General features: G+C 34.7%; 2 protein-coding genes across 5 annotated transcripts in view; one reads left to right on the top strand and one right to left on the bottom strand.

The window, feature by feature from the left end:
• Positions 1-1,437: 1,437 nt before the first annotated feature.
• Positions 1,438-11,853, top strand: LOC122266909 (uncharacterized). Of its 2 annotated transcripts, none has more exons than XM_043036869.2 (8): positions 1,438-1,484; positions 4,909-5,247; positions 5,492-5,624; positions 5,857-8,409; positions 9,974-10,105; positions 10,276-10,427; positions 10,674-10,791; positions 10,982-11,853. In XM_043036869.2, the coding sequence occupies exons 2-8, from the start codon at positions 4,949-4,951 to the stop codon at positions 11,135-11,137; spliced, it is 3,543 nt and encodes a 1,180-aa protein (XP_042892803.2). In that variant the 5' UTR covers positions 1,438-1,484; positions 4,909-4,948; the 3' UTR covers positions 11,138-11,853. The 2 variants fall into 2 exon arrangements, with proteins under 2 accessions (XP_042892803.2, XP_042892802.2); XM_043036868.2 differs by having other exon boundaries at positions 1,453-1,722.
• A 3,666-nt stretch (positions 11,854-15,519) lies between these two features.
• The window catches only part of Fcp1 (RNA polymerase II subunit A C-terminal domain phosphatase Fcp1), a 9,948-nt gene continuing 1,168 nt past the window's right edge, over positions 15,520-24,299 (bottom strand). For 2 of the 3 annotated variants that reach the window (XM_043036870.2, XM_043036872.2), the window contains exons 2-10: positions 21,974-22,131; positions 21,465-21,618; positions 21,141-21,266; positions 20,691-20,932; positions 20,165-20,355; positions 18,940-19,844; positions 18,061-18,223; positions 17,084-17,239; positions 15,520-16,343 (exon numbers count right to left, since the gene is read on the bottom strand). In XM_043036870.2, coding sequence (XP_042892804.2) covers positions 16,033-16,343; positions 17,084-17,239; positions 18,061-18,223; positions 18,940-19,844; positions 20,165-20,355; positions 20,691-20,932; positions 21,141-21,266; positions 21,465-21,618; positions 21,974-22,131 — 2,406 coding nt within the window. In that variant the 3' untranslated portion in view covers positions 15,520-16,032. The remainder of the gene's footprint in view (positions 16,344-17,083; positions 17,240-18,060; positions 18,224-18,939; positions 19,845-20,164; positions 20,356-20,690; positions 20,933-21,140; positions 21,267-21,464; positions 21,619-21,973; positions 22,132-24,299) is intronic. The other variant, XM_043036871.2, reaches the window with a different exon arrangement.

The following is a 24,299-nucleotide window of genomic DNA, read 5'->3' as shown; positions in this document are numbered from 1 at the left end:
CGGGGAGAGCTGTTACTCCTGACGGATGACTGCCTGTCATTAATCTATCTTTTTAAAATATTCATTTCATAAGCTGATATTTTTGTTTCTTTCTAAGTAGTACTTGGCGTTGAGTTTCCACAGGCATTCACGGCTTCCATAAATGTCAATTAATGATCCCAGAAAACGCCCTTGAAAAATCCGTGTCCTGGTGGATGAGTTACACGATGCAAACTGAGCAGCTTCGGATTTGGCTTCATTCGCTACGGCAAAACCAGTGTCTTCATTTTTTCCAGCTCATGCCTCACTTGTGGCCCACACCATTGTGGACTGACTTATTGTTAGCACACACACATACACTCATATGCATATGTGATATATATTTTGTTTGTTTATTTTTAATTGACCTTGGTCCCCGTGAGAAGTGACAAATGCCCACAGTTTGAAGATCACTGACATAAACTGTACACTTCGAAACCATGAAATTAACTTCTGATACCACCAATATATATTGATATATCCAAAAATTTTGGCAGACAAGTTTAGAATATGCATATAATTCCTCAAGTGCATGCTCCATTACAACCCCCTTCCTTACTACTAAATTTAGTTATCTAAAACAGAATCTTAAAAATCCCGTAGTAGATCATCACTATCATCAATAGTCTTTTGTATGATTTATTGCCTGCAGAATCTAAGAGAACGAACGTGATCTTAACAAGCTCATCTGTATATCCACACAAGACCATCCATTGTAAACAAAGCTTGTGGCATTGTGTCGAGATATCATGTCCTATGGTCCCCTATATCTAAACTCAAATGTCTAATTGTTTGAACGGCTGCCAGACCTCAGCTTAGTTGCCACAATATATATGCATGTACACAAGTATATATACGTATACATATTGCATTAATTACTGTGAGAGAATTTAGATCACCTTAAATATACTTTTCATTACAAGTTCACAAAATATATATGTAACAATAATAATGATCATAATTATGGTAATAATGATAATGATGGATCATGATAATAACAAAAATAAAAATAATGATAATGAGTATAATAACTATGATGACAACGATAAAAATGATACAGATGTAATATTAATGATAATGATATGGATAATAAATGATAATAATAGTGATGGTACTGATGACAACAATAACAAAAGTAATGATAATGATGATAATAACTATAACAATAATAAAGATGATAATGACAAGAATAAAAACGTAGCAGTAGTCGAAACAACAATAATAATGATAACGATAATCCAAAAATTATGTTAATAATAGTGATAGTGATGATTATGACTATAATCATAATAATTATAATCATAGCAATAACAATAACAACACGATAATAGTTACACTGACTTTAACAAGGTAGTTAGAAAGCCTTGGTGTTTAAAAGAACACTCTAGAATCCGCGAACGCAATGCATTTGAAACTAAGAGAACAAATATCTGTATTCTTGATCCGCGAACGCACGGACAGCCAGCGTAAACAAACTATTTTTCTTCCTTTTTCATTGTGATTTTCCTTAGTCTTGAAATTTAAGAATGTCACTGTGATCGAAAGCAATTAGAGTCTTTCTTATTGAAGCTTAGAGAATTACGAGCGAGTAGAAGTGAAGATGAATGCATGGACTGGGAAGGATAATTACATGATGATGTGATACTTCCTAGTTTCCTAGTTCATCTTAGGGAATATTTTGACGGTTATTAACAAGCCCTCGAGGTAAGAGTGTAACCAAAATCGGTAGATTTACAAGTGACTTATATAATATATTTTCGAATGGACACGGTTTTTTTTTCAGAAAGCTTGGAGAGTATGGTAGTTACCAAGGAATCATTGGGTAAAAGTAAAATGTTCAGATTTAACTAAAGGTAGTTTATTAAAAGTTATGTTGTTCCTCCATCCCCTGCCTGATCTATGAAATGTTCACCTCATATGTTCTGCCAAGATAGTGTATCGGCAAGTACACTATAGTAATGCACATTCATATTATTTGGGGGGCTAGTCCCCTAAAATCCCTTTTAGGGGGCTACCATCCTCCCTACTCCAAAATTTCATGTGGCGCAGTCAGATAAGGCCTAGGCAAATGCATAAGTCTTGTGTAGTTGTGGAAATAACTTGCTTTGTCATTTTTATGATTTTTACATCATATTCTTTTGATGTTGGGAGAGGAATGGTGTAGCTCCTGAAATTGATAAGTCTCTCTACTTCTTTAGTGTTTATCATTAACCAGTAAACAACAGGTGACAAGATACCACATCAAAAGAGATATTTTGTCGTGGCTATCCTCCTGGCCCAGTGATCAGGCGTATAGCGCTTGGCTGTGGCCAGTGCAGGCGGGAATCCCGAGGCGTTAAGCTTATGAGTTTGAAATATCCTGGCATTTCAACCAATTGGAGCCAAAATAGCCCCATTGTTTATGGGTTAATTGTGCTAGAAAAGGTACCAAAGATTTGTGCCTTAGAATACTTATTTTAAAATCCACTGATACACGTCACATTAAATAATACTAAATAAGCTTTATTAGGTGGAAATATTTATTTATTGTACTCTCTTGATAGAAAAAAATAAAATAAAATAAAAAGGAATAAAGGGTACACCCAGTTGTACCCAAGTGATTTATCAACCCAATGTCGACGGGGTGCTTAGCAACCTAACTGGCAGTCAGGTTGGTCTACAACACTCGTGGCACCAGATAGTGCAGTGCAGATTAGCCTAAACAATATTTTTCCATAAATTCATCACAAAATATGGGTTAAGGCTGACTTTGGAACCTTGTAGTTCTGTAGCTAGTGCCAGTATAGCCATAATACTTCATGACTATGTGCACACTTTACCTGCGAGCAGATCCTGATGTGTCATTACACATTGATACTCGTCTTTTAGGCCTAATTGGTGTGGTGATGTAAGTCATGGCCCCCATACTCAATGGGTTAAGAGGACAGTTTCATGAACTATAAGATGCTCTGAGACCAGTAAATCTAGGGGAACTTCAGAATAACTGTCATTTTGTAAAATGAGCTGTGGAGTATGGAGACAGACATATGAAGATTTACTCTTATAAAAGAAATGTTAGCATTCCTCTTCCTCAATCTTTTTTTTTTTTTCCTCTCTTTCTTTCTCTTTTTCTTTTTCTTTCTTTCTTATTTTCTTTTTCTTTCTTTCTTATTTTCTTTTTTTCTCTCTCACTTTCTCTCTCACTTTCTCTCTCACTTTCTCTCTCTTTCTCTCTCTTTCTCTCTCTTTCTCTCTCTTTCTCTCTCTGTCTCTCTCTCTCTCTCTCTCTCTCTCTCTCTCTCTCTCTCTCTCTCTCTCTCTCTCTCTCTCTCTCTCCTTTCTCTTCTCTCTTCTCTCTTCTCTCTCTCTTCTCTCTCTCTCTCTCTCTCTCTCTCTCTCTCTCTCTTCTCTCTCTCTCTTCTCTCTCTCTCTCTCTCTCTCTCTCTCTCTCACTCACTCACTCTCACTTTCTCTCTCTCTCATTTTCTCTTTCTTTCTCTTTCTTTCTCTCTCTCTCTCTCTCTCTCTCTCTCTCTCTCTCTCTCTCTCTCTCTCTCTCTCTCTCTCTCTCTCTCTCTCTCTCTCTCTCTCTCTCTCTCTCTCTCTTTATTTTTTCTTTTATTTTTCTTCTTTTCTTTGATCTTTCAGCTATAGGCAAAGAGTGCTGGCTGTTTCAGGACTTCATTGATAACAAGTTCACAGTCAGTGACATTATAATCCCAGGACCCTTGTGTTTGATTCTGGCCAAGCAGAATCATTTATGTGTATATATATATATATATATATATATATATTATATATATATATATATATATATTATATATATATATATATATATATATATATATGTATGTAAGCATCCAAAAACAAGATTTAGGATGATTTTAGATGGATGTAGCTTAAGAACCAATACCACCAGAGCCATGAAACTCACTGCCCTTAAAGTGTCCAAAGCAGAGAGCAGCCCTCATTGTCATGGCATGTTTAGATGGCGCCTTTGGGCTTATACTTGTCATGTCATGTTTAGATGCCATCAGTCATCATTGGGTTAGAAGGTGCCATATGTTCATACTCAGAAAATGGGACTGGAGAGATTTTCTAGCAACAGTAAGCAACTTCAGTGGCTGGTACACCTTCAGTTCTCAAAGAGTCAACCATTCAGTAGTGAATTATTTGGTACAATAAGAAGTATTGCATGAAAAAAATGCAGCCCAATTTCTCCCCTGAGTAGTTTCAGCATCTATAAAACTAGTAAGGAACCAAGAAATCTAATGAAATTTGGATTTAACATGGTAATGAATTGAGACATCTGTCCTCAGGCCTTGATTTTTATACAAAATTGTTGATATATGCGGGTGTGTGTGCGTGTGCATGCATGTGTGAGTGTGCATGCGTGTGTGGGTGTGCGTGTGCGTGTGCATGTGTGTGTGTGTGTGTGTGCGTGTGTGTATGTGTGTGCGTGCATGCGTGCGTGCATGCAAGTGGGCGTGGGTGTGAGGGGTGTGGGTGTGGGTGTGGGTGTGGGTGTATATGTATATGTATATGTATATGTATATGTATATATATATATGTATATGTATATGTATATGTATATGTATATGTATATGTATATGTATATGTATATGTATATATATATATATACACACACATATATATACATACACACACACATATATACTCACATATAAACACTTATATAAAGAGAGAAGTTTCATCTTTAGTGTCTTTATTGATCCAATGGAAAATCCAAGACAGTGCTTTACCTTACCACTGTAAGGTAATACTTACAGCTGTATTCTTTTAGGTCAGGCATGCAAATAAAATTTAGCATGTGTTTTTTTGTTATCAAGTATAATTTTCAATGCACTTTTTTATAGAACTGATTTATTACCAGTAATATTTATATTTCAGGATAAATGCATCTGGACTATAGTTCACAAATGAGGAAAAAATGGCAAAAGTTGTTCAGGAAAGAAGCCCAAACACGGAGCAGAGTTGGAAGTTGGAGGTTGGGGCAGAATATGAGTCGTTTGAAGAGTTTGAGGAAGACTTGAAATCTTTTAGCGAGCATAACTTCATGCTGTTTGTCAAAGACAAGAGCATAAAGCTAAATACTGGGAGTCAAGATGGGCCGAGGACCAGAAATAAAAAGATGCTGCCTGAGAAACTGATATATAAATATTTAAGGTACAAATGTAAGCAAGGGGGAAAAAGAAGATTTGAAGGCAGAGGCATCAGGCCCAATCAGAGGTAAGTAATTTTTACCAGATTGAAATTATGGTATTACTGGATAGATATTGATACTGTACTGTATATTGTATGGCCGTGTTTTGAAATAGAGAACTTTCTAGATCTTTGTGAAAGGTATCATATTGTACTGAATGATTATTCTACATTTTACACAGTTGAAAACAAAATTATTCATGACTTTTCAGTCTTTGATATGATCAGGCATATATTATCTGTGTAGCTTCATATGTGTATTATAATACAGGTCCTTCAAGTTGTCATGTGGAGCTTTCATAGTGCTTGCTGTGGACCGAAAACGAGGAAAGCTTTGTGTGACTCACTTTTCAACTGAGCATAATCATGAAGTCTCTGAGGCAATATATAAGAATTATCCAGAGGTAGGTCATCCATATCAATGAGGTAAAGATATGAAAGGTTTGTTGTACTTTAGTATCTGTTATTCTTGTACAAGAGAAGCCATGTGATGCTGGAACTTAAATTCATAAAATTCTCTTTTAATAGGTTTTCTCATTTTCAACTAATTCATTAGTTGCAATATATGAATGTTTTCATTATATTTTCTTATCAAATACATAGGAAACTATGAATATTTATATCTTTTCCTTACAGAATCGACGCTTGATACATCCTCAAAAAACAGGTGGAGAAATATTTTTAGATTTAAAGATAGATCCAACAAAGGACAGGGAATATCTAAATGAATTCTCAGGGAAGATGCTTACCATTGAAGACATTCATCGTATTAAACAGCGTTCACCCCAACCGTGCCTACAAGAAGATATCATACTTTCTACTCTTGAAACTCTCCTGCAGGAGGATGAAAAAGCTGTAGTTGTTTTGTCAGTGAAGGACAAAGTATTAGATTACTTATATGCTCAAAGGTCATTGGGAAAGATGGAATTACAAGAATTTCAGGATTCTGTCTCTATGGACGTGATTTGCAAGTTTAAGAATAAGGTCATGCCTATAGTTTCTCTCATGGCTGTTGATGGTAGAAATCAAACTCAGGTCATTGCTCAAGCTCTAATTCAAAGTACTCAGAGAGATATATTGACATCAGTTCTGGAATTGTTTATTTCAGAAAATGAGAGACTCTGTTCCTCTTTGTCTATAAATGATCTGCTGAAGATTTATGAAGACAGGATGAAAGACTTTGACTATAAAGCATTTCTTGATAAAACTACTGTTAGTTATAGCGTTACAAAACTAGTCAAAGAGATGCGTGATGTGTCAACCAATTATGCCTTTGAACTTATGGTTGATGAATTGAAACAAAGTGAAGGTATAACTGCAGAGGTGAAGGCAAAGGATGAAGGAAATTATGAACTAATAGATAACATTGCCTATAGTGTTACCATAAATCAGAGTTCTGCTTCATGTTCTTGCAGTTTTTACACAAATACAAATTTGGTATGCAGACACATTTTCTACCTGATTTCAGAAAAGAAAATTGCTAATTTTAACAAGGAATGGATCCCAGTCAAGTGGCAAGTATGTCCTGAGTCTGGAAAACAAAGAGCCTGTAATGCCAAAATTCCAGTAAAGATAAAGCCCATTGCTCCAGAAAAAGTCAAGAAGATGAGAAAGAATAACAAATTTTTGGAAATGCTGCGTGTGATGAAACTTATTGCCAGCATGAATAGTGTCCTTGAGCCTAGAGAATACTGCACAAGGTTTGATTTACTGGTACAGCTTCACAAGTTATGGCAAGATGGAAAAAGAGTGTCCATTGATGAGAATGTTGGAAATATAAAGTGTCAGGAAATGAACAGGATTTTCAGAAATTTAGCTAATATGAGTAGTTGCCTTGGACCAAAGGAGTACAAAGATCGATATGATTTGTTGTTAGAGTTGCAGGCACTTTGGCAGGAAGGGAAGAAAGTTTCTTTAGTTGAAGGTAATGAAGATGATGACAGGAAATGTAAAATTTCTCCCATGAAAGATGAGGTAAACAATGTTATTCTGACTAAATTAGATAATGAGTTGGTAAATAAAGCAGAATGTGATAAGAGAAAGGAACTATTAAGCATTGCCCACAAAGAAAAGCCTGTCAAAACTGCAGATGCCTTTACACAAGTAGCTGACAATGTTCAAGATGTTTTAATTTCGAAAATAGTAAAGCCCTCAGTCTGTAATAAAAACAAGAGTGTAACAAAATTATTATCTGGTTCTGACCCTGTGACCACAATAACACCCACGCAAGTAGGCTTACCTATTATAGAAATGATAGCAACACCCAACCGATTGCAGTCAAAAAGAGAAATACTCACTAATGTAAATTCTTTTTGTACTGAGAAAAAAATTGACGAAGGTGAGAGTTTCTGTGATCCCATGGTCATCTACTTAGAGCCCAATTCCAAACCAGACATGAGGCCAGCTATTCAGGGAGTTGTCCCCCCTTCCCTGGGTATTGATGACATTACAGTAAAGATGGAAGTTGATGATCCACCTTCTCTGTTGGTTCAGGGCAGTGGTCTGTTGAAGGGAAATATAAGGCAGAGATTGATTTCTGAGTCTTATAATAATAATCAGAGTGTACAGTTCCGATTACCTCTAGTGCCAAAACTAGTCGAAAAACTTACAATGAAGGGAGGGCAGGTCCTTGTGCCAACTAAAAGAAAAGTATATTCAAGAAAAGAGTTGAATAAGAAGAGAAGATTATGTGATGAGAGCAAAGATATCACTGCAAGAATAGCAGAAGTAAATAAATTTATAATTGCACAGTCAAATAAAGAAATTCAAGATTTGTTAGCTGTATCTTTGAATTTCAATTACACAAAAGTACAAGATGCTGAAGAGTTGAAACACAGGTGCCGTTGTGATGCTGTCTTGTCCTTAGTAGATGAAATGCAAAAAATTAGCAACGGAAGAATACTTGAAGCAGTTATTGTTGCTGTGATTCAGAGATGTAAAATTTTAAATGTTAATCCAAAGAAGGGCACAACTGCCTATGTACTAGGGGCATCACTCCTTTTATATTCTTACATCCACAATCTAAAACCCATGCAGGCAATGATCACCCTTAATCCACTAGCCATATATGAAATGTCTTCACCACAACCTCAGGTTTATTCGGAAGATATTCATATTATTGTTGGAAATATGAGCATCACACAACAGTCTCTTGATACTCTCAGACCTGGGGAGCATCTGGATGAGCAGGTTTGTATTTTCATTGTCTGGTCATTGTCATTGTTAAGAGTATTGGCTCACTCTATTTTTTTTCCTTCTCTTTTTCTGTTGTTTTCCCTTTCTTTTTCTTTCTCCTTTTCCCTCTCTATCTTTTTCTCTTGCTTTTACCTTCTTTTTCTCTTTCTTTCCATCTCTTTATTTTGTCAGTATTTTTTTTCTCATTCTGTTTGCATTATTATAGCTAGTTGACTGAATTTTTGCTCTCCAAGTTCATCATGTTTTATTTTTTAGATCAGATTATATGTTGATAGACTGACTGATAACATTCTGTGCATACAGATATATATTACACTTGGCCCTCATTATCTACAGGAGCTGCTTCAGATACTGAAACCTATGGGTGTTCAAATATCTTATACAAAATATTTGCATATTTGCTATGCCTTACTTTAAATAATGTTGAATACAGTTGTAAATACTGTAGGCTACATAGTACATAATAGGAAATGGACTACTTGAAATATATGTACATACTGAAAACATGGTTATAAAATATAGAAAATGTTGATATGTTCCGGACAGTGTTCAAACAATGATTGTTTAAGAGAGAGTGACAATCTGTGCAGAGGTAAAAGGCTATATTATGGTATGCCTAAATATTATGTCATTTGGATGGGTTCAGTGTAGGCCTCAATTTGCAGCCAATTAAAGTTTTGCTTTATGGAGTTTTATTTATTGATTGATTTTTTTTATTATGTATATATATATATATATATATTTGTTTTTTGTTTTTAAAAAAATGTTATCGTATTTGGTTGAATCTGCATACATGTAAGTACAACTGTATATGCAAACATCCATCAAGGTACTTCATACATATTAATACACAAAAAATTGAGAACAGCAGTTTAAAAGATAATTTTCTCTGTTGCTGTAGATCATCACAACCCATTTATGTTTCATATAATACCCTCATGACTTTTTTGTCAGCATTGGATAGTATTACACCTTTCTTCATCCATCAAAACTATATCATTTATTATTATTATGATTTTATGTATATTTTATCTATTTTTCACTGACTATATCTACTAATACATAAATGGTTTCATTTCATAAATATGTTTTATTTATTTATTTTATATATTATATATATTTTTATATGATGCAGCAACCCAATGACCACTAGCTTGTGACCTGTGCTTAGAAGAACCCTGCTTTAGATACACATTTGAGGGGATTCTAGAGTAAAATTCTAAATATGGACTACTCGCCCAGCATCAAGGATTCTCAAGAACACAATTTTTGAAGCTGAATTTTTAATAGTACAAGATGTATTCTTATGCTCCTCTTTTAACAGGCTTTGCAAGACAAGCAGGCAAATAGGCAAACAGTCTGAAAGGGACAAAACTTACACCAATTATCCTTTAGATTACGTCCCAGTTGAAATCCAAGGATTCATACACATATATAAATCCATGAAGATGCCTTATTTTGCTGTTGTTGAATTCATTTTTGACACACTCGGGGCATGAAAACAATAATATGTAATTACCATTATTTATGTCTGATAGATGCATTTATTTTGCTGCAGGTAATCCATGCCTACCTGGGTTTGAAAGCTCAGTTAAGAAATGCTGGAGAGGCTAATGAAATCTTAATATTTCCATCTCAATTAGCAAATGTTTGGGAAACTGGGGAGTTTGGCAACTGGCTCTTCAGAAATGTAAGTTGCAAATTTATCATATTAGACTAACATTTAGTAATTATTGACTAAATAACAGTTGAATTTACTTAGTTATAGACTATATCTCTCATTGCCATGACTCATTGTGTTTATTATAATGATGATAGTGATAAGGAGGATAATATTGATGATAAATATTGTTATTACAGGTGGATCTAAGTTCTTTCAAATGGCTCCTGTTGCCTGTTAGAACAGAAAAACATTGGTTTCTTTTGGCTGCAAGTGTTAAAAGTCAAACTGTTACTTTGTTAGATTCATCATACAGTACAGAAAGACAAAGAAAATATTTAAGTTTGTGGAAGTAAGTATCAATAGAATAAGTGTAATTGAATAAGTATATCTTGTACTTAAAGGAACAATAGTCATAGGTGAACATTTTAGTAAAAACATCTGCACAGTCATTCAGTTATCAAAATTCTGTATTTTAACTAGCATTATTTTTGCAAAGTATCATTCATATCTAATTAATTTTTTATCTCTCCTAATCCTCCTTCATCACCATATTATCCTCATCCTCATAATTGTCCTTGTTTTTCTACTTCTTAAGGAAATACATGTTGGAGAGGGACAGAGCTCTAGGCCCAACTAATATAGAATGGAAAACTGGCTACACACCAAGCACTCAGCAAGAGGAAGCAAGTAATTGTGGAGTATTTGTGCTAATGGTAAGTTTGTTTGTGAGGGTGCATCAATACAGATCACATTTATGACTGTTTTAGAATAAAGTTGTGAATTATTTCAGAAGAAAATAGCAATAAATGTGAAATATACAACACATTTATTTACTTTACATCTTTAAGTTTGATAATGGATTTACTTACATATAACTTACACTGATTGCAAAATGAATTCCAGAATGCAGATGCCCTTCTTCAGAATGTGTCTGCCATGATAATGAGGAATTGTCATGCCAACAATTATAGAAGTTTTATTTTTAATCAGCTGCTCAAGCATGGGCAACCAGTCTGTGAAGACTTTCCACCATTATATACAACTGAGAAGATCCTGTAAGAGATGCAGGAAATATTGAAAGAAGTTCATTTATGTTATTTAACCCATTAATGGTGAGAGTATATTTATACATTCAATGTGGTTTTGTTATATTAGTTTTTATTACATGTTCCACAAGTACTTGGTTCCCAAGAGGTCAGTTAGCAGGCCTACCTGACATCATGTTTACTACATTCCTTGAATTTTGTTTAGAAAAAGTTTCTTTTATTATTACTATTAATATTGTTATTAACATTAGCATGATAATAATGATAATAGTAACAATAGTTATGAAAGTAATAGTAATAGAGATTAAAGCAGGTAAGCCTAATAATTTCTAAGTACTTGTGAAGTCATCTATGTGGAAGAAAAATTGATAGAATATAACTTTAATGGATGATTCAAGTTCCCGACGTCAGTGAGTTAACAATGCCAGATTGTTGAGTTGTCCGTCAGCTTTAGGTTCTTTGTTAAATTAAGTGAATGTTTTATTTTCATATAAATTTACAAGTAAGTGTATGGACATAGAAATATATATTTTTGTAAGAAAACATATTTATATAAATTTGATAAGGTTTTAGAATAACTTGAAGGTTGTGCTTTTCTTTGTCATTTCTTGTTAAAAGGAAATATACAAGATCTCTTTATATTTTTTTAAAGCTTTAATTCTTTAGTTATCTCCCAAGATCTATAGTTTTTGTAAGGTCGAAAAATTAAATATATTTACTTTTTGAGAATTTGAGTTTTATTTCATAACTTCCATATTACCTGTTCATGTCAAGTTCAATCTGAATTTTAGACTTGGTTGTTAAACATATAAACATTTGATACATATGACTTTACTACAAATGCAATTTATTTTGAATATAATTTGAAAGATAAATTTGAATCTGATGCTTGTATATAAAGTGCCAACTGAACTGAAAAAATAAGAATTATGATTAATGACAGATGCCTTTCATTGACATGAATAGTACTGGAGAATATCATCAGTGAAGAGGTATGGTTTTTCTTTTTTTGTTTGTTTTTCACATTATTCACTGATCAAGTGAGGGGATTCCATTTTATTAGAAATACATCATAGGTTAGTTTTTCTTTACTTTTTAACTGTAAAAATAAAATTTCTGAAATTCCAACATTATCATTTCATAAGGCATTATCAATATTAAAGATTTTTTTCCTAGTCAGCTAGGATACTTTCAATATTGATATTTTTTGTTTATGAAACCCATATATATTCTGCTATATGAAAAAATAAAAGAAGAAAAAGTAATGCTAGTAAGTAGATCAAGAAAAGGATACAAATGAAAGCTAGCCATGGCCAAGAATAGTTTGTCATTTAGTCTTATTATATATCTTTTATAACTTAAAGAATGGCAAGTCTCATTGGGTTATGCAGTGGAAAAAATCAGTCTTGTAAAGGCTGTTAACTTTTAGGCACTATTTAAGAATTGCAGAATTTATGGTTGAACATTTTCAAGGGTTAACCCTTTGATGACGTTGCGTTACACCCATGTGACATAGCTAAATGCCAAATGACAGGGGCGACACACCAGTTTGATGTTCCCGTTGCAATATTGTATAGGCCCGGCATAGGGGGTTTCCACTTATCGCCGGCCCGTCGCATAAATTTAGTCTTCAATTATTTCGACAGTGTCCACTCTATTTGTATAAAATGCAACTCCCTGCTTTCCACCCAGCATACCCACCATCCCTAATAAAAGAAAATGTAAAACTACTGATATATATTATGTTATTTTACAGTGCTTTCTGGTATCAGTAATTTAGTGCCACACCTTTGGGTGGAAAGGATCTTGGTTAAGAAAGCCTCTTTTAGTGCTTACATCTGCTTATGTCTGTTGTTACACTTTCAGTTCTAAAAAAATGAAAAAAAAACTTTCCTTATGTGAGTGATGCCTCTTTGTCTTAATATTTTCAGTGGGCTTGATGCTTTATTTTTGGTACTATTTATATCTCTTCAATGCTGCTGTGATGAATTTCACTCTTATTATACACCCCTCCTTTATGCCCTTTTAATATTACCTAAACCTCATGCTCCCCATTTCAATCAGGATATAATCAGCTTTCCAGCTAGACTTCATGGTTACCTAGATATGCATGAAACATGAGTTTAAGTCATCAAGGAAAATGATACTGTAGTTCTAAACACACTTTACAAACTGTAAGCCATTATATGAAAACTCTGAGTTGTTTTAGTTTGTCAAGCCTATTGGCTACAAATGTTTTTTGAATCATATTTTAATCAATATGGCCATGATATGCAAACAAGCTTATATAATTTTTTAAGACATGAAGAATTTTACATGAGAAAAATTTTGTGCAATTCATATAAATTTCCTAAAAAGCAAAATCTTTGATTTCTTGGATAAAAAACAAAGAAATGTTTTGAGTTAGTTTTTTTTTTTATTCAAGGCTTATTATCAGTAATAAGATCAAAAGTTCAATTTGTATATCACCCACCACTCTTATTGGATGTGATAGGGATTGCAGCACATATTCTCATTAAGCTATTGATGCCAGGGTAGTTTTGTTTTACTATTATTTTCTATAGATAGTTGGTTCCATAAATGCTACTGTGTTAATTTTACCTCATTCCTTGCATTTTTGTGATTAAAAAAAATCTTATTCTATTAATATCATCAGTAAAAAAATATAATTATTATAATGTTAATAACAATAATGATAGAAATAAGTATAAAAACTTAAAGGATTGTGGTAAACAGAGGGTATCAGGTAGGCCTACTAATTGATTCCTTGATGACTAAGAGCTTGGGGAGCCATCTATAAATAATAAAGATAAATAGATGAAACCACAGTGGGCAGTGTATGTATACATACACTCCTGGAGTCAAATGGTTAAGATCTAGCTAGAAACAAGGATAATTATTTTGCTAATTTAAAAGGAATGTCACTGTATGGCTGTATTAACATTGTAAGAGACCAGTATGCTCCCAACATCAATTGTACCATCTAGGTGTTCTGATTATATCTTTAATAATTTTCTGAACACTTCATTATTTCAATAAAAAAATTGCAGAATAACCTTGGTCTCTAAATATATAATGTGGAGGAATTCCCTGCCTGGCTACCTCCCTAAGAGATCTTCTGGCAGTGAGCCAAAGAAGAGTTGACACCTAAAAGGTAAATTAACTTCCCACCAGATAAGCTAGGTGGGCTGTAAGGAGAGCTACCACCAAACTGCAGTTAGGGAGTGGAGGTGAGGGCAGGGAACATAAGCTCTTTGCATTAGGATGATATACTGCCACTACTATCAAGGAAATAAAAAGACTGAAGGTGGAAGTAGCTGCCCTGGCCACTGCAAAATTAGTGAGGTTGGGTTTACTTGTTACTGATCAGTAATCACCTCCTCCAGGGGGAAGCCAGTAGACTTCAGCCTTCAGTAGGTAAGGAAGTTTCAGTCAATGGCCATATAATGATATTGAAATGAAGCTCTCATTTTGCTTCACTTTTTACTGCATATACTACTATTTATTGATGTAAATTTGATGTGAGAGATGATTCATGCCAACCCTGCTTCTGTGGCAGATAGTTGATCTTGATGAGATATCTGCATTGTACTGGTTGATTTTAATGTGAGATCCAGCTGTGATTGAACTGGTTACAAGATGTCTTTCAGTCCTTATGGGTCAGGAGTTAATGCCAGTAGTGAGAACAGTCTTCATCTCTGAGAGGTCTCACAGATTGAGGATCTTTTGCTTCTGGCATCATAGTTCCAAGCTGCATCACTGGATTTGGTACTGAGATGCAGAGAAGCCCTTGGGTCTAGAGATATCTTGGACCAAGGGCTTATGGGAGTCTAATAGAACTTGCACAATCAGAACCAGCTTGTGGCAAATATGCTGAAGTCACACAATTTTATATATCTTGGCAGTGCAGTTCATGACCTAGGGATGTTAGACCAGGAATTTATAAATGATTGACCTGGTAGTAGGAACCATGAAATAGATTCACAAAAGTATTTATAGATGTTGAAAACAATGCATCTTTAAAGACCTGATATTGCCAGTTCTGCTGTATAGTAGGGAAACCTTGAAGCCTTGAGTTTGTGCCATTTGCAACAAGTCCTTATGTCTGATCATGAGATACAGTTGGCAGGACAGCTTTTCCAACCAAACTGTATTGTGAGACCAGCATAAGACATGAAGTCAAATCACTCAAATTTGCCATGAGGAAATAGAGTGACCCTCGTGGCTGGAAACAGTGGGTCAGTGTGGCAATACTCCCTCTTCGGTGTCAGTCCTATTAGTTTTCTTTTTACAGATATCATGTTACTTCTCCCACTTTATCAGACTGTCTGCCTCTGACACTAATCCTCCACCTCATAATATGACTTGCACTTCAGGAAAATAATTAAACTTGAATTTGAGAAAACTTTTTATTTCCTAAAGATATATTTGTTTCAAATGGTCTTTAGGCCAAATAACATATAAAACCAGTTTTCTTCATATTCAAGACCTATATATAAAAAAAGGTGAACAAAGGCAAAAATGTTAGAACTTATAAAATAAACTAAATCAAATATCCAACAAAGTTTTTTCTTTGTAAAAATAATTTTATGGTAGTTGTAAACATTGAGGAATCAACAATAATAATTATTCTACCCAAAAATATTTCATTTAATAGTGAACATGAAACTAAAATTCTCTGAGGTCCAAGGACTAAATGATGTAAATGAAGTAATGATGATGTTGACAAAAGGAAATCCAATGAAAACAGGTAACACATTCATAATTTACACAATATACACACATTTGAACATTTTAAGGATAAAACACGTAGTGATAACAATTCCTTCAATAAAATCTGAATTTTTCCAGAAATATAAGAGAAAAGAAAGGAACCTTTGAGGATATAAAATTTGTACTGCAACAGTTCTAGTCCAACAGACTCTCAAGGTCAGCGCCCATTCTACTGAGATCTCCTTCATCATCCATCATGCCCTCGTCACTGTCGTCACTGGGGAGTCCACCTCCTTGCCGAAAGACCTCGCTGGGGAGAGGCGAGTCCTCCTCTTTCTCATCTTCTGACCTCAGGTTTGAAAACTGACTATTGCTGTCCTGGTCTTCTATTTTCTTGAACTTCTTGTTCCTGGGTCTAATTTCATCTTCACTATCGTCTTCATCATCGTCGTCGTCCTCATCTTCATCACTGGCTTGGTCAATGTCCTCCTCATCACCTGGTCCATCTAGTTAAAGACAGATAAATAAATAGATTAAATGAAAAGAAGGAATATTCTTCTTATCATAATACTCAGTTGTTGTTTTGTCTACTTAAAAGAAAATAGGTTTACTGTGACTATGATGAATTAATTCAAAATTACTTTTGGTCCAAACATGGTTTCTTATCTAAAAGACACATATGTAATATTACTTATGTAACTCATATAATTGCTAATGATTTGTAATATATATTTCTATAAATTATCCCAGTATACCAGGAAATTTTATATAATTAATCCATTAATTGTGGTAAAACACATTAGCAGCCAGTATAAGGAAAATCTCTCCATGCTGTCATTTCTCATGTATTAAAGTAATTACAAAGAAAAAGTATAAAACATAAATAAATGAATATTCAATTAAAACAATACAATATCATAATGAACACTGAAAAACATGGCCTGCGTAATTTACTTTTATCTTGCTACTCAAGCATTATTAGCTCAACATGATGACTCTGGATCAGACAAATTAAAAAATTACCTCGATATTGACTTCTATACCTGACAAAATTATCAACGAAATATGGAAATAAGGGACACAAATTATTCAACAAAAAAGTACAATATAAATGGCAAGTACTGAATTAACTGCTTAAACTAGTTTGGTTTCATCTAATTTTAATTATTACATTTTCTGACTATGCATTTGTATTTTACACAAATGTGAAATGCATATACTGTTTACATGAATGCCTTTCTCTTACCATCATCATCACTTTCATCACTCAGTATTTTGTCTACTTCACTGGCCATGTTGTTCTTCTCATCCGGGCTGAAAAACATCAGGGGATTGACATCTTCTAGCATACTGCCACTTGGGGTTCTGGTTCTACTGCTTGGCCCTGGTATGGCCTCCTCTGCTGGGTAATGATAATTTATAAATACGTTAATAACTATTTTATTTGTCAGAAAACTCATAATAAACTAAATAGAGCTGGTAAAAGATTATGGGAGAGTGAAGAATCTTTAACCAAAACTTTTAATACTGGACACCGTGAAAACTGGTGCTCTTTACAACTGCAGTTACACTACTTAACCCATTCGCGCTGGATGACATGCTGACATGTTTCGTGGTTTTCGTGTCAGACGCCAGTGACGAGATGTCTGGGCAAGGATGAGCGAACGGGCAGCCCAGGCTCACAGCTTGTGCACCCGAGAGTCTCGAAGCATTAGGCTTATGCGTTCGAAAACCCCGGCATTACGACCATACAAAGCCGGAATCGCCCCGGCGTGAGTGGGTTAACTCTATGCAAGGATTCTACCAGGAACTTTGTTTACAACTTGAAATACATCACTCTAAATATTTATACTGGAAGCAGCAGCAAAATAAAAAAAATTATATGACTAGAGAATGCTTGTTTCCATTCAAACAAAAAATAAAATGTTTAATGGTTTCTAAATTAGGATATAATAGATTCATAATCTTTTCTCGCAAATCAACCAGAACAAAATTTTCCTCATTCTACTGATAATACCCATATCTTTTGTTCAAATATACTGATCCCTTCATTCTTATTACAATCAAAAATGTATAAGTTGGTTCATAATAGATATAAAGTAAACAAGAAAGAGATACATACCTTTTCCTCAACATTAATATTTCTAAAATAAATAAGAATATAATACAAAAAATGAACAAACTTCTTTGCCATTTGAACCTACAAACTCTACTCTAGCTCACCTTCATCACATTGCTGCCTCAACAAATGAGGATCAGGACAGTAGCAGTGGTGGGGAGGAAGGCGTTGTATATCCTTTTCCGACTCACTGCTCAAAGGGAACAACCTCTCCTCCACATGCTCCCATCTTTCTGCACATGTCCATAACCAGTTGGGGGTAACAATCTGAAGGGCAAGATCATAAGTCATCCTTTAATGGCTTAGCAACTTCTATTGAGCTCCAACTTCATGAAAAAAATATGTATATGTAACATATAAATAATAAAACAGCCAACATATTCCAGTGGTCCACAGAAAGATCCAATAGGTCTTTGAACTATTCTGGGTTAATACCAGTAATAAAACCAGGTACTGCATCTAAAAGAAAATTGTTTACTTAACCCACTGATGCTAGGCTTATATTTGCGTAATGCCTCTCCCGCTGGTTAGATAATGTAAAACATAAATTTTGAGGGAGAAATCAGACTGGGTTAAACTGCATCACAAGTTAATTTCTAAAACTAAACAGAAAGGTTCTGCGACTGCACTAACACAAGTAATCTCTTAATGAGTTCAGCCTCCACGGCTGATTGAGAAGCTAGAAAGCCTTAGTTTCCTGTTCATATGGAGTTCCTCTGCCTAAATAAGAGTATATGGCTATGGACAAAGATAAACATAATGGATGTAAACCACTCAATCAATTAAAAAGATATAAATGTTAAAACTATCAGCTGTATATCTACCAAAAGTAAGGATATAACTTGTGTGTCAGCCAACATGCTTGCCATGAATAAGCAAAGTTTATTTTTACCAAATCAATCAAGAATCATCTTAGTCTAGAGTAGATAGAAACATCTTGTTCTAGAAGAGAGGGAATATATCACATATCATAGATTTTTTACCTTTATAGATTTGTGCTTGCGGGCTCGGTGAACTTTCTCTGTATGTACATTTGCTGCCACCATATGAGTGGTGTAGTTCATCTTTTTGCTAGCATCCTCCTTTTCAGGGTCACCTTTAGCTCTCACTATTAATCTTTCGGACACAACAGCACCAAATGAAGTGGCAATAAAATAGGCTTTTGAATCCCGGAGCTTCATTTGTTGCGGCACCACCCCAGAAAAGACAATGTTAACACCTTTCAAGACCTCTTGGCGAATGGCGGGGATAAGTCTCTTTAAGTCAGGTAACGATTTTTCTGTAATGCCCTGGGGAAGCTTGTCATATTCCTTAAAGAAGGCTTTGTGTATTTTTTTCAAGATGTCTTCTAAATAGAGTAAAAAGTCATCATTGTCTGTCACATCTATAAAATCTTTCTGTTTTCCAGCTTCATCATCTTCTGCTTCTTGGCTCTTAACTTTTGTTTCCTCTGTTACATCTGTTTCTTTCAAATCTTTTCTTTCCTCACCTTCTTTATTATCAGTCAAATCAGCAGCATTTTCTTTATCATCTGTTTCTTCTTTTGTGCCATTTTCTCTTGTTATCATGTCAGTGTCCATGCTTTCTACACTATTTGATTGTACTTCTGGTGAACCTTCATCTTTCTCTTTGCTAGTCACTATAGATGTGTCTTGCACATCTGTTGTCTTGCTATTCACATCATCTTTACTTTTACTACCTTCAATGTTTTCTGTACTTACGGTGTCTAATTTATCACTAGTTTTATCAGTATCAACAACTGTATCTTTATTTGAATCTGATACAATTTCTTTTGACTCTTTCTCTTTATCACTGTCAGAGTCTGAGCTATAATTCTTTTTGTCTCCTTCTTCACCATCACTGGCTTCTGTGTTGTCCCCTGAGAGTCCTGTGCCACGTAAAAGGGAAATTAAGAATCTTAGGTTAGAAATGCTTACATTTACTATCACATTAAATGTTCTTAGTTATTTTGAGCAATTAATATCTAAATCAGACCTGAGAACTAAAGGTGTTTGGTCTTTGCACTTGTTCATATTGTTCTCTGCTTTGGAGCTCCCTAGCTTGGTGAGGAAATATGCTAAGAAAAGACTTTATCAAGTGCATTTAAGCTATTTGACTGATGCACTTATATCTTGTAGAAATTCACCATGTCATTAACTCTTACTTCATTGCCTACACTATTAAACAATTCATCATATGCCAACTTACTTAGATTTTCAAAATCATATCCTTTCTGGTCATCATTCTCTTTCTTTTGTAATCCCTGCGGAGCATTGATATCACCTGTGTGCCGGAAAAAGTGGTATGGTACCACCTGTACAACATTTGGGGAATAGTTCCAAACATCACTTCTATCATCAATGATACATACCAGGTTATCTCCACAAGGAAATAGTGAACTGAAATTTTAAAACAAATCTTGTTAGAATAATTCCATAAAATAAATTTAATCTGATGCATCAAGCCAAAAGCATCACAAACTTGTTTACCACAAATATCATTAGTTTTTCTCTATCTCCATCAACTAGAGACTGCTTTGTTTATATATCCAAGTCACATTTACTAAATTCTCCCTTGCTTTCCCTAGTAACCACAAGTCCCTTGGCAACACATCTACATTATTATGTCATATTCTTATTTCTAATCTTTTGGCAGTAATAATAGACAGATATTTGTTTATCTCTGGTTGCTTCCATTTAAAGTGATTTTTTGCAAAGCCTGCAATTCTACTTACCTTAAATTTGCTTTCTTTGACATCTGATCTAAACATTCATTTCTTGAGAGAATCCTTTGTCCAAACAGCTTGTGATCTGAATCCAGGAAATGAGCAATGTAATGGGCATATTCTCTCACTCCAAAAGTACAAATATGGAGTTCAAAATATTTTGAGACCTTTTCTAAAAACTGTTTTGTGTGAGGTCTTAGCCTTGTATGATACCATGGACCTCCTGGGTTTATTTGAAAATGGTATACATCCTGGAAAAACAAAGACAAAAATATCACTCTAAAATACAATATGATAAAAATTTGTAGAGACAATTCTATAAATGCAACCACCTGACACTAGATCTTTAAACCTTGTGCATTTTTTCATCACAACTATTTTGCTATTGCTGCCTGATCTTTATTATACCCAAATATGAGATGACAGAGTATAACATTCATACACTTTCACACTACTTACTTTAAGGTTTGGTGGAATATTATCATTTGTAGTGTGAATGAGAGTCTGATCCAGGTCAACAAGTAGCACTAATCTTCTTTGAGCTAAGAGGTTTGTGATGTCTTCCTTGCCAAGTTCTTCAGCTACCTTTAAAAGAAAGAAAAAAAAAATGTAAGGAACTGTGTTAGTAACAGTAGTTATCATTATTTTGGATGTCATAATTTGAGTGACATCACTAATAGTTTGCTTCTCTGTAAATGCCATTGACTGGATTCAAATATGCAAAATCCTAAACCCTTCACAAATGAATGCATTGGGCCAAAGTAAAATTTATATCAAACTTACATTCTTTTTTATCTTGAGATCAGGGACAGTGTGCAGCATGCTAACCACTTCAGTCTTTGTAATTTCATTGTCCTCAAGAACAACACCACAGTCGCAGCATATATTGCCCATAAGTGTTGGATGGGAACATGCTTCCAGTTCAACCAGGTCACTCCTACAAAAAGATAATTGTATGAATAAGAGACTTCATGAATTTGTTCATCTCTAAAATCAAATTTATACTGAACATATATTTCCTTCAAAAATCAGTGTGATGCCATAATAGTTAAGTTGCTTGAACCTACTGGGGAATAAAATTTGTGATGTCATAATAGTTACCTTCTTTGAATAAAATTTGAATAATCATATTCATACATATCATGAACTCTAAAGAGTTTCCAGCTTATATTACAAATCATTACTTTCTTAGTTATAAAAAAGCTCATGATGACCAGGGAGGTAATGATACCTTAATTTAAATTTTGCAAAGTGCGGCTTTCTACAAACATAAGCAAAATGATAAAACTTACCCATCTTTAACAACATCATCAATTTTGATGTGTAAATGCTTCACAACTCCAGAGTGTTTAGCCTTGACGACTACACGTTCTCCACTGTCAGTAACAACCTCACATAATCTCCTTCTTGGATAAATACTGGTTCCTATTTTCAAGAAAATCTGTGTAACCTGTAATTGTGAGAATTAAAAACATAAATATTTCTGAACAGTTGAAAACTTAACATTTGTACCCACACCTGGACACACACACACACAGGCATACACACACACACACACACACACACACACGCGCGCACACACACGCACACACAGCCACACATAAATATTTCTGAACAGTTGAAAACTTAACATTTGTACCCACACCTGGACACAAACCTGGACACACACACACAGGCATACACACACACACACACACACACACACACACACACACACACACACACACACACACACACACACACACACACACACACGCACACACAGGCACACACACACACGGGCACACACACACACAGGCACACATACACAAGCACAAGCACACACACACAAGCACAAGCACAAGCACACACACACACACACACACACACACACACACACACACACACACACACACACACACACACACACACACACACACACACACACACACACACACACACACGCACACACACACACACAGGCACACACACACACACACACACACACACACACACACACACACACACACACACACACACACACACACACACACACACACACACACACACACATATCTAATTTAAATTGATTTTTTTCATGGGTAGGTCAATGTAAGTGTAAATCAGTATCACTATTTTTTTTTGTTATTTGTTAGATTTTGAATTGAGGTTTTAAAATATGTGAGACAAAAACCTGTAACATGTAAATAAAGGAGAGGAAGTCTATGAATTTGTTTTATGTAATTATGAATTGGTTAATGTCAGGTGGTCATATTTTACCATGACTACATTACTGCTAGCAGATGCAGATGCAGATGCACACACACACGCGCACACACACACACACACACACACACACACACACACACACACACACACACACACACACACACACACACACACACACACACACACACACACACACACACGTATTAACTGTTATACATCTGTACCCACACCCACACGCATACTCACACCTAGGCCCACACACACACAAATTCCATAGCAATGTATTTTAGTGAATGGCAACACAAAATCTTGCTTGGACTTTCAAAGCTGCCCACTACTTTGATAAGCATATAAATTAAAATAAACTATATGTGAGAGATAATCTCTGATAGCACTTTTTGAGATTATAATTGTCAAAAGATAAATTGATGTCTCTGTTTTAATTTTACCAAAACTGCTGATAAGGTTACAAAGATATAAAGCAGTAATACACCATTTCATAATTTGCACAGACAAAGAAACACACCAAGTTGTAACTAAGGCAGTGCTTAATGATATGTCTCCTGGAATTTGGGATAAGCACCATTGAAAGTTTGATCTTCCTTAAATTTTAGCAATAATTATCTGTAGACATTTATAATGTTTAAACCAAAAAGACTTGTCAAGAGTATTTTGCTGCAATGGGTGTTATTGGATTGTAAAATCATAGTATATTTGTTTTAACTGACTTTGAGAGTTTCTTAACCCATTCTGGATGAATGTCATGACATATATGACAGACCCAGTTAGGCCTCATAAAGGGGTTATTGCATATCTGATGCAACATCGGAAATTGTTCACTGTTGAAGCAAACTCACAGTCATACACTTTACGACTATCACAGTACTAGTATCAGAGCAGCAGCTTTTCAAAGTCAGCTGAAACCTTGTTTTGCGACAGTTTTATCTTGAAGACATGTGTATTTGCTATATTACATATACATAAAAAATGCACTCAGGAAAAACATTTTAATGTATGGAGCTAGACAGAGCAAATGTAGAAGAAAAGTTCAAATCCATGTAAAGCATGTTTGTATATGGTCTGGATGAAATTTTGCACGGATGTCAACTCACTGCCAAGCACTTATCAACAGCCTAGGTCATTTTCTCTATATGTGCAACTTTCTACTTGTAATTTTTTTCACGTGGATGTAATTGATATTGGACAAAATGCCACCAAAATCTTTTTCACACAATACAAAGAATCCAAGCTGAGTCCATCCTTTGCCAAACCACAATATACATGAAGGATACTTCTTGACCTTTTCACCAAAGTACCAACAAACACAGACGCAACTACTGATTACTGAGCACAAGGTATGCCAAGCGGGTTGGTAAATTAAAACAAAATCACTAATTACACGTCTTTTAA

The sequence above is a fragment of the Penaeus japonicus genome, unplaced genomic scaffold, assembly GCF_977035675.1.
Source record: "Penaeus japonicus unplaced genomic scaffold, GWHDUDI00000001_assembly GWHDUDI00000011, whole genome shotgun sequence".
Classification (NCBI taxonomy): domain Eukaryota; kingdom Metazoa; phylum Arthropoda; class Malacostraca; order Decapoda; family Penaeidae; genus Penaeus; species Penaeus japonicus.
This window is presented reverse-complemented; position numbering and strand designations above follow the sequence as displayed.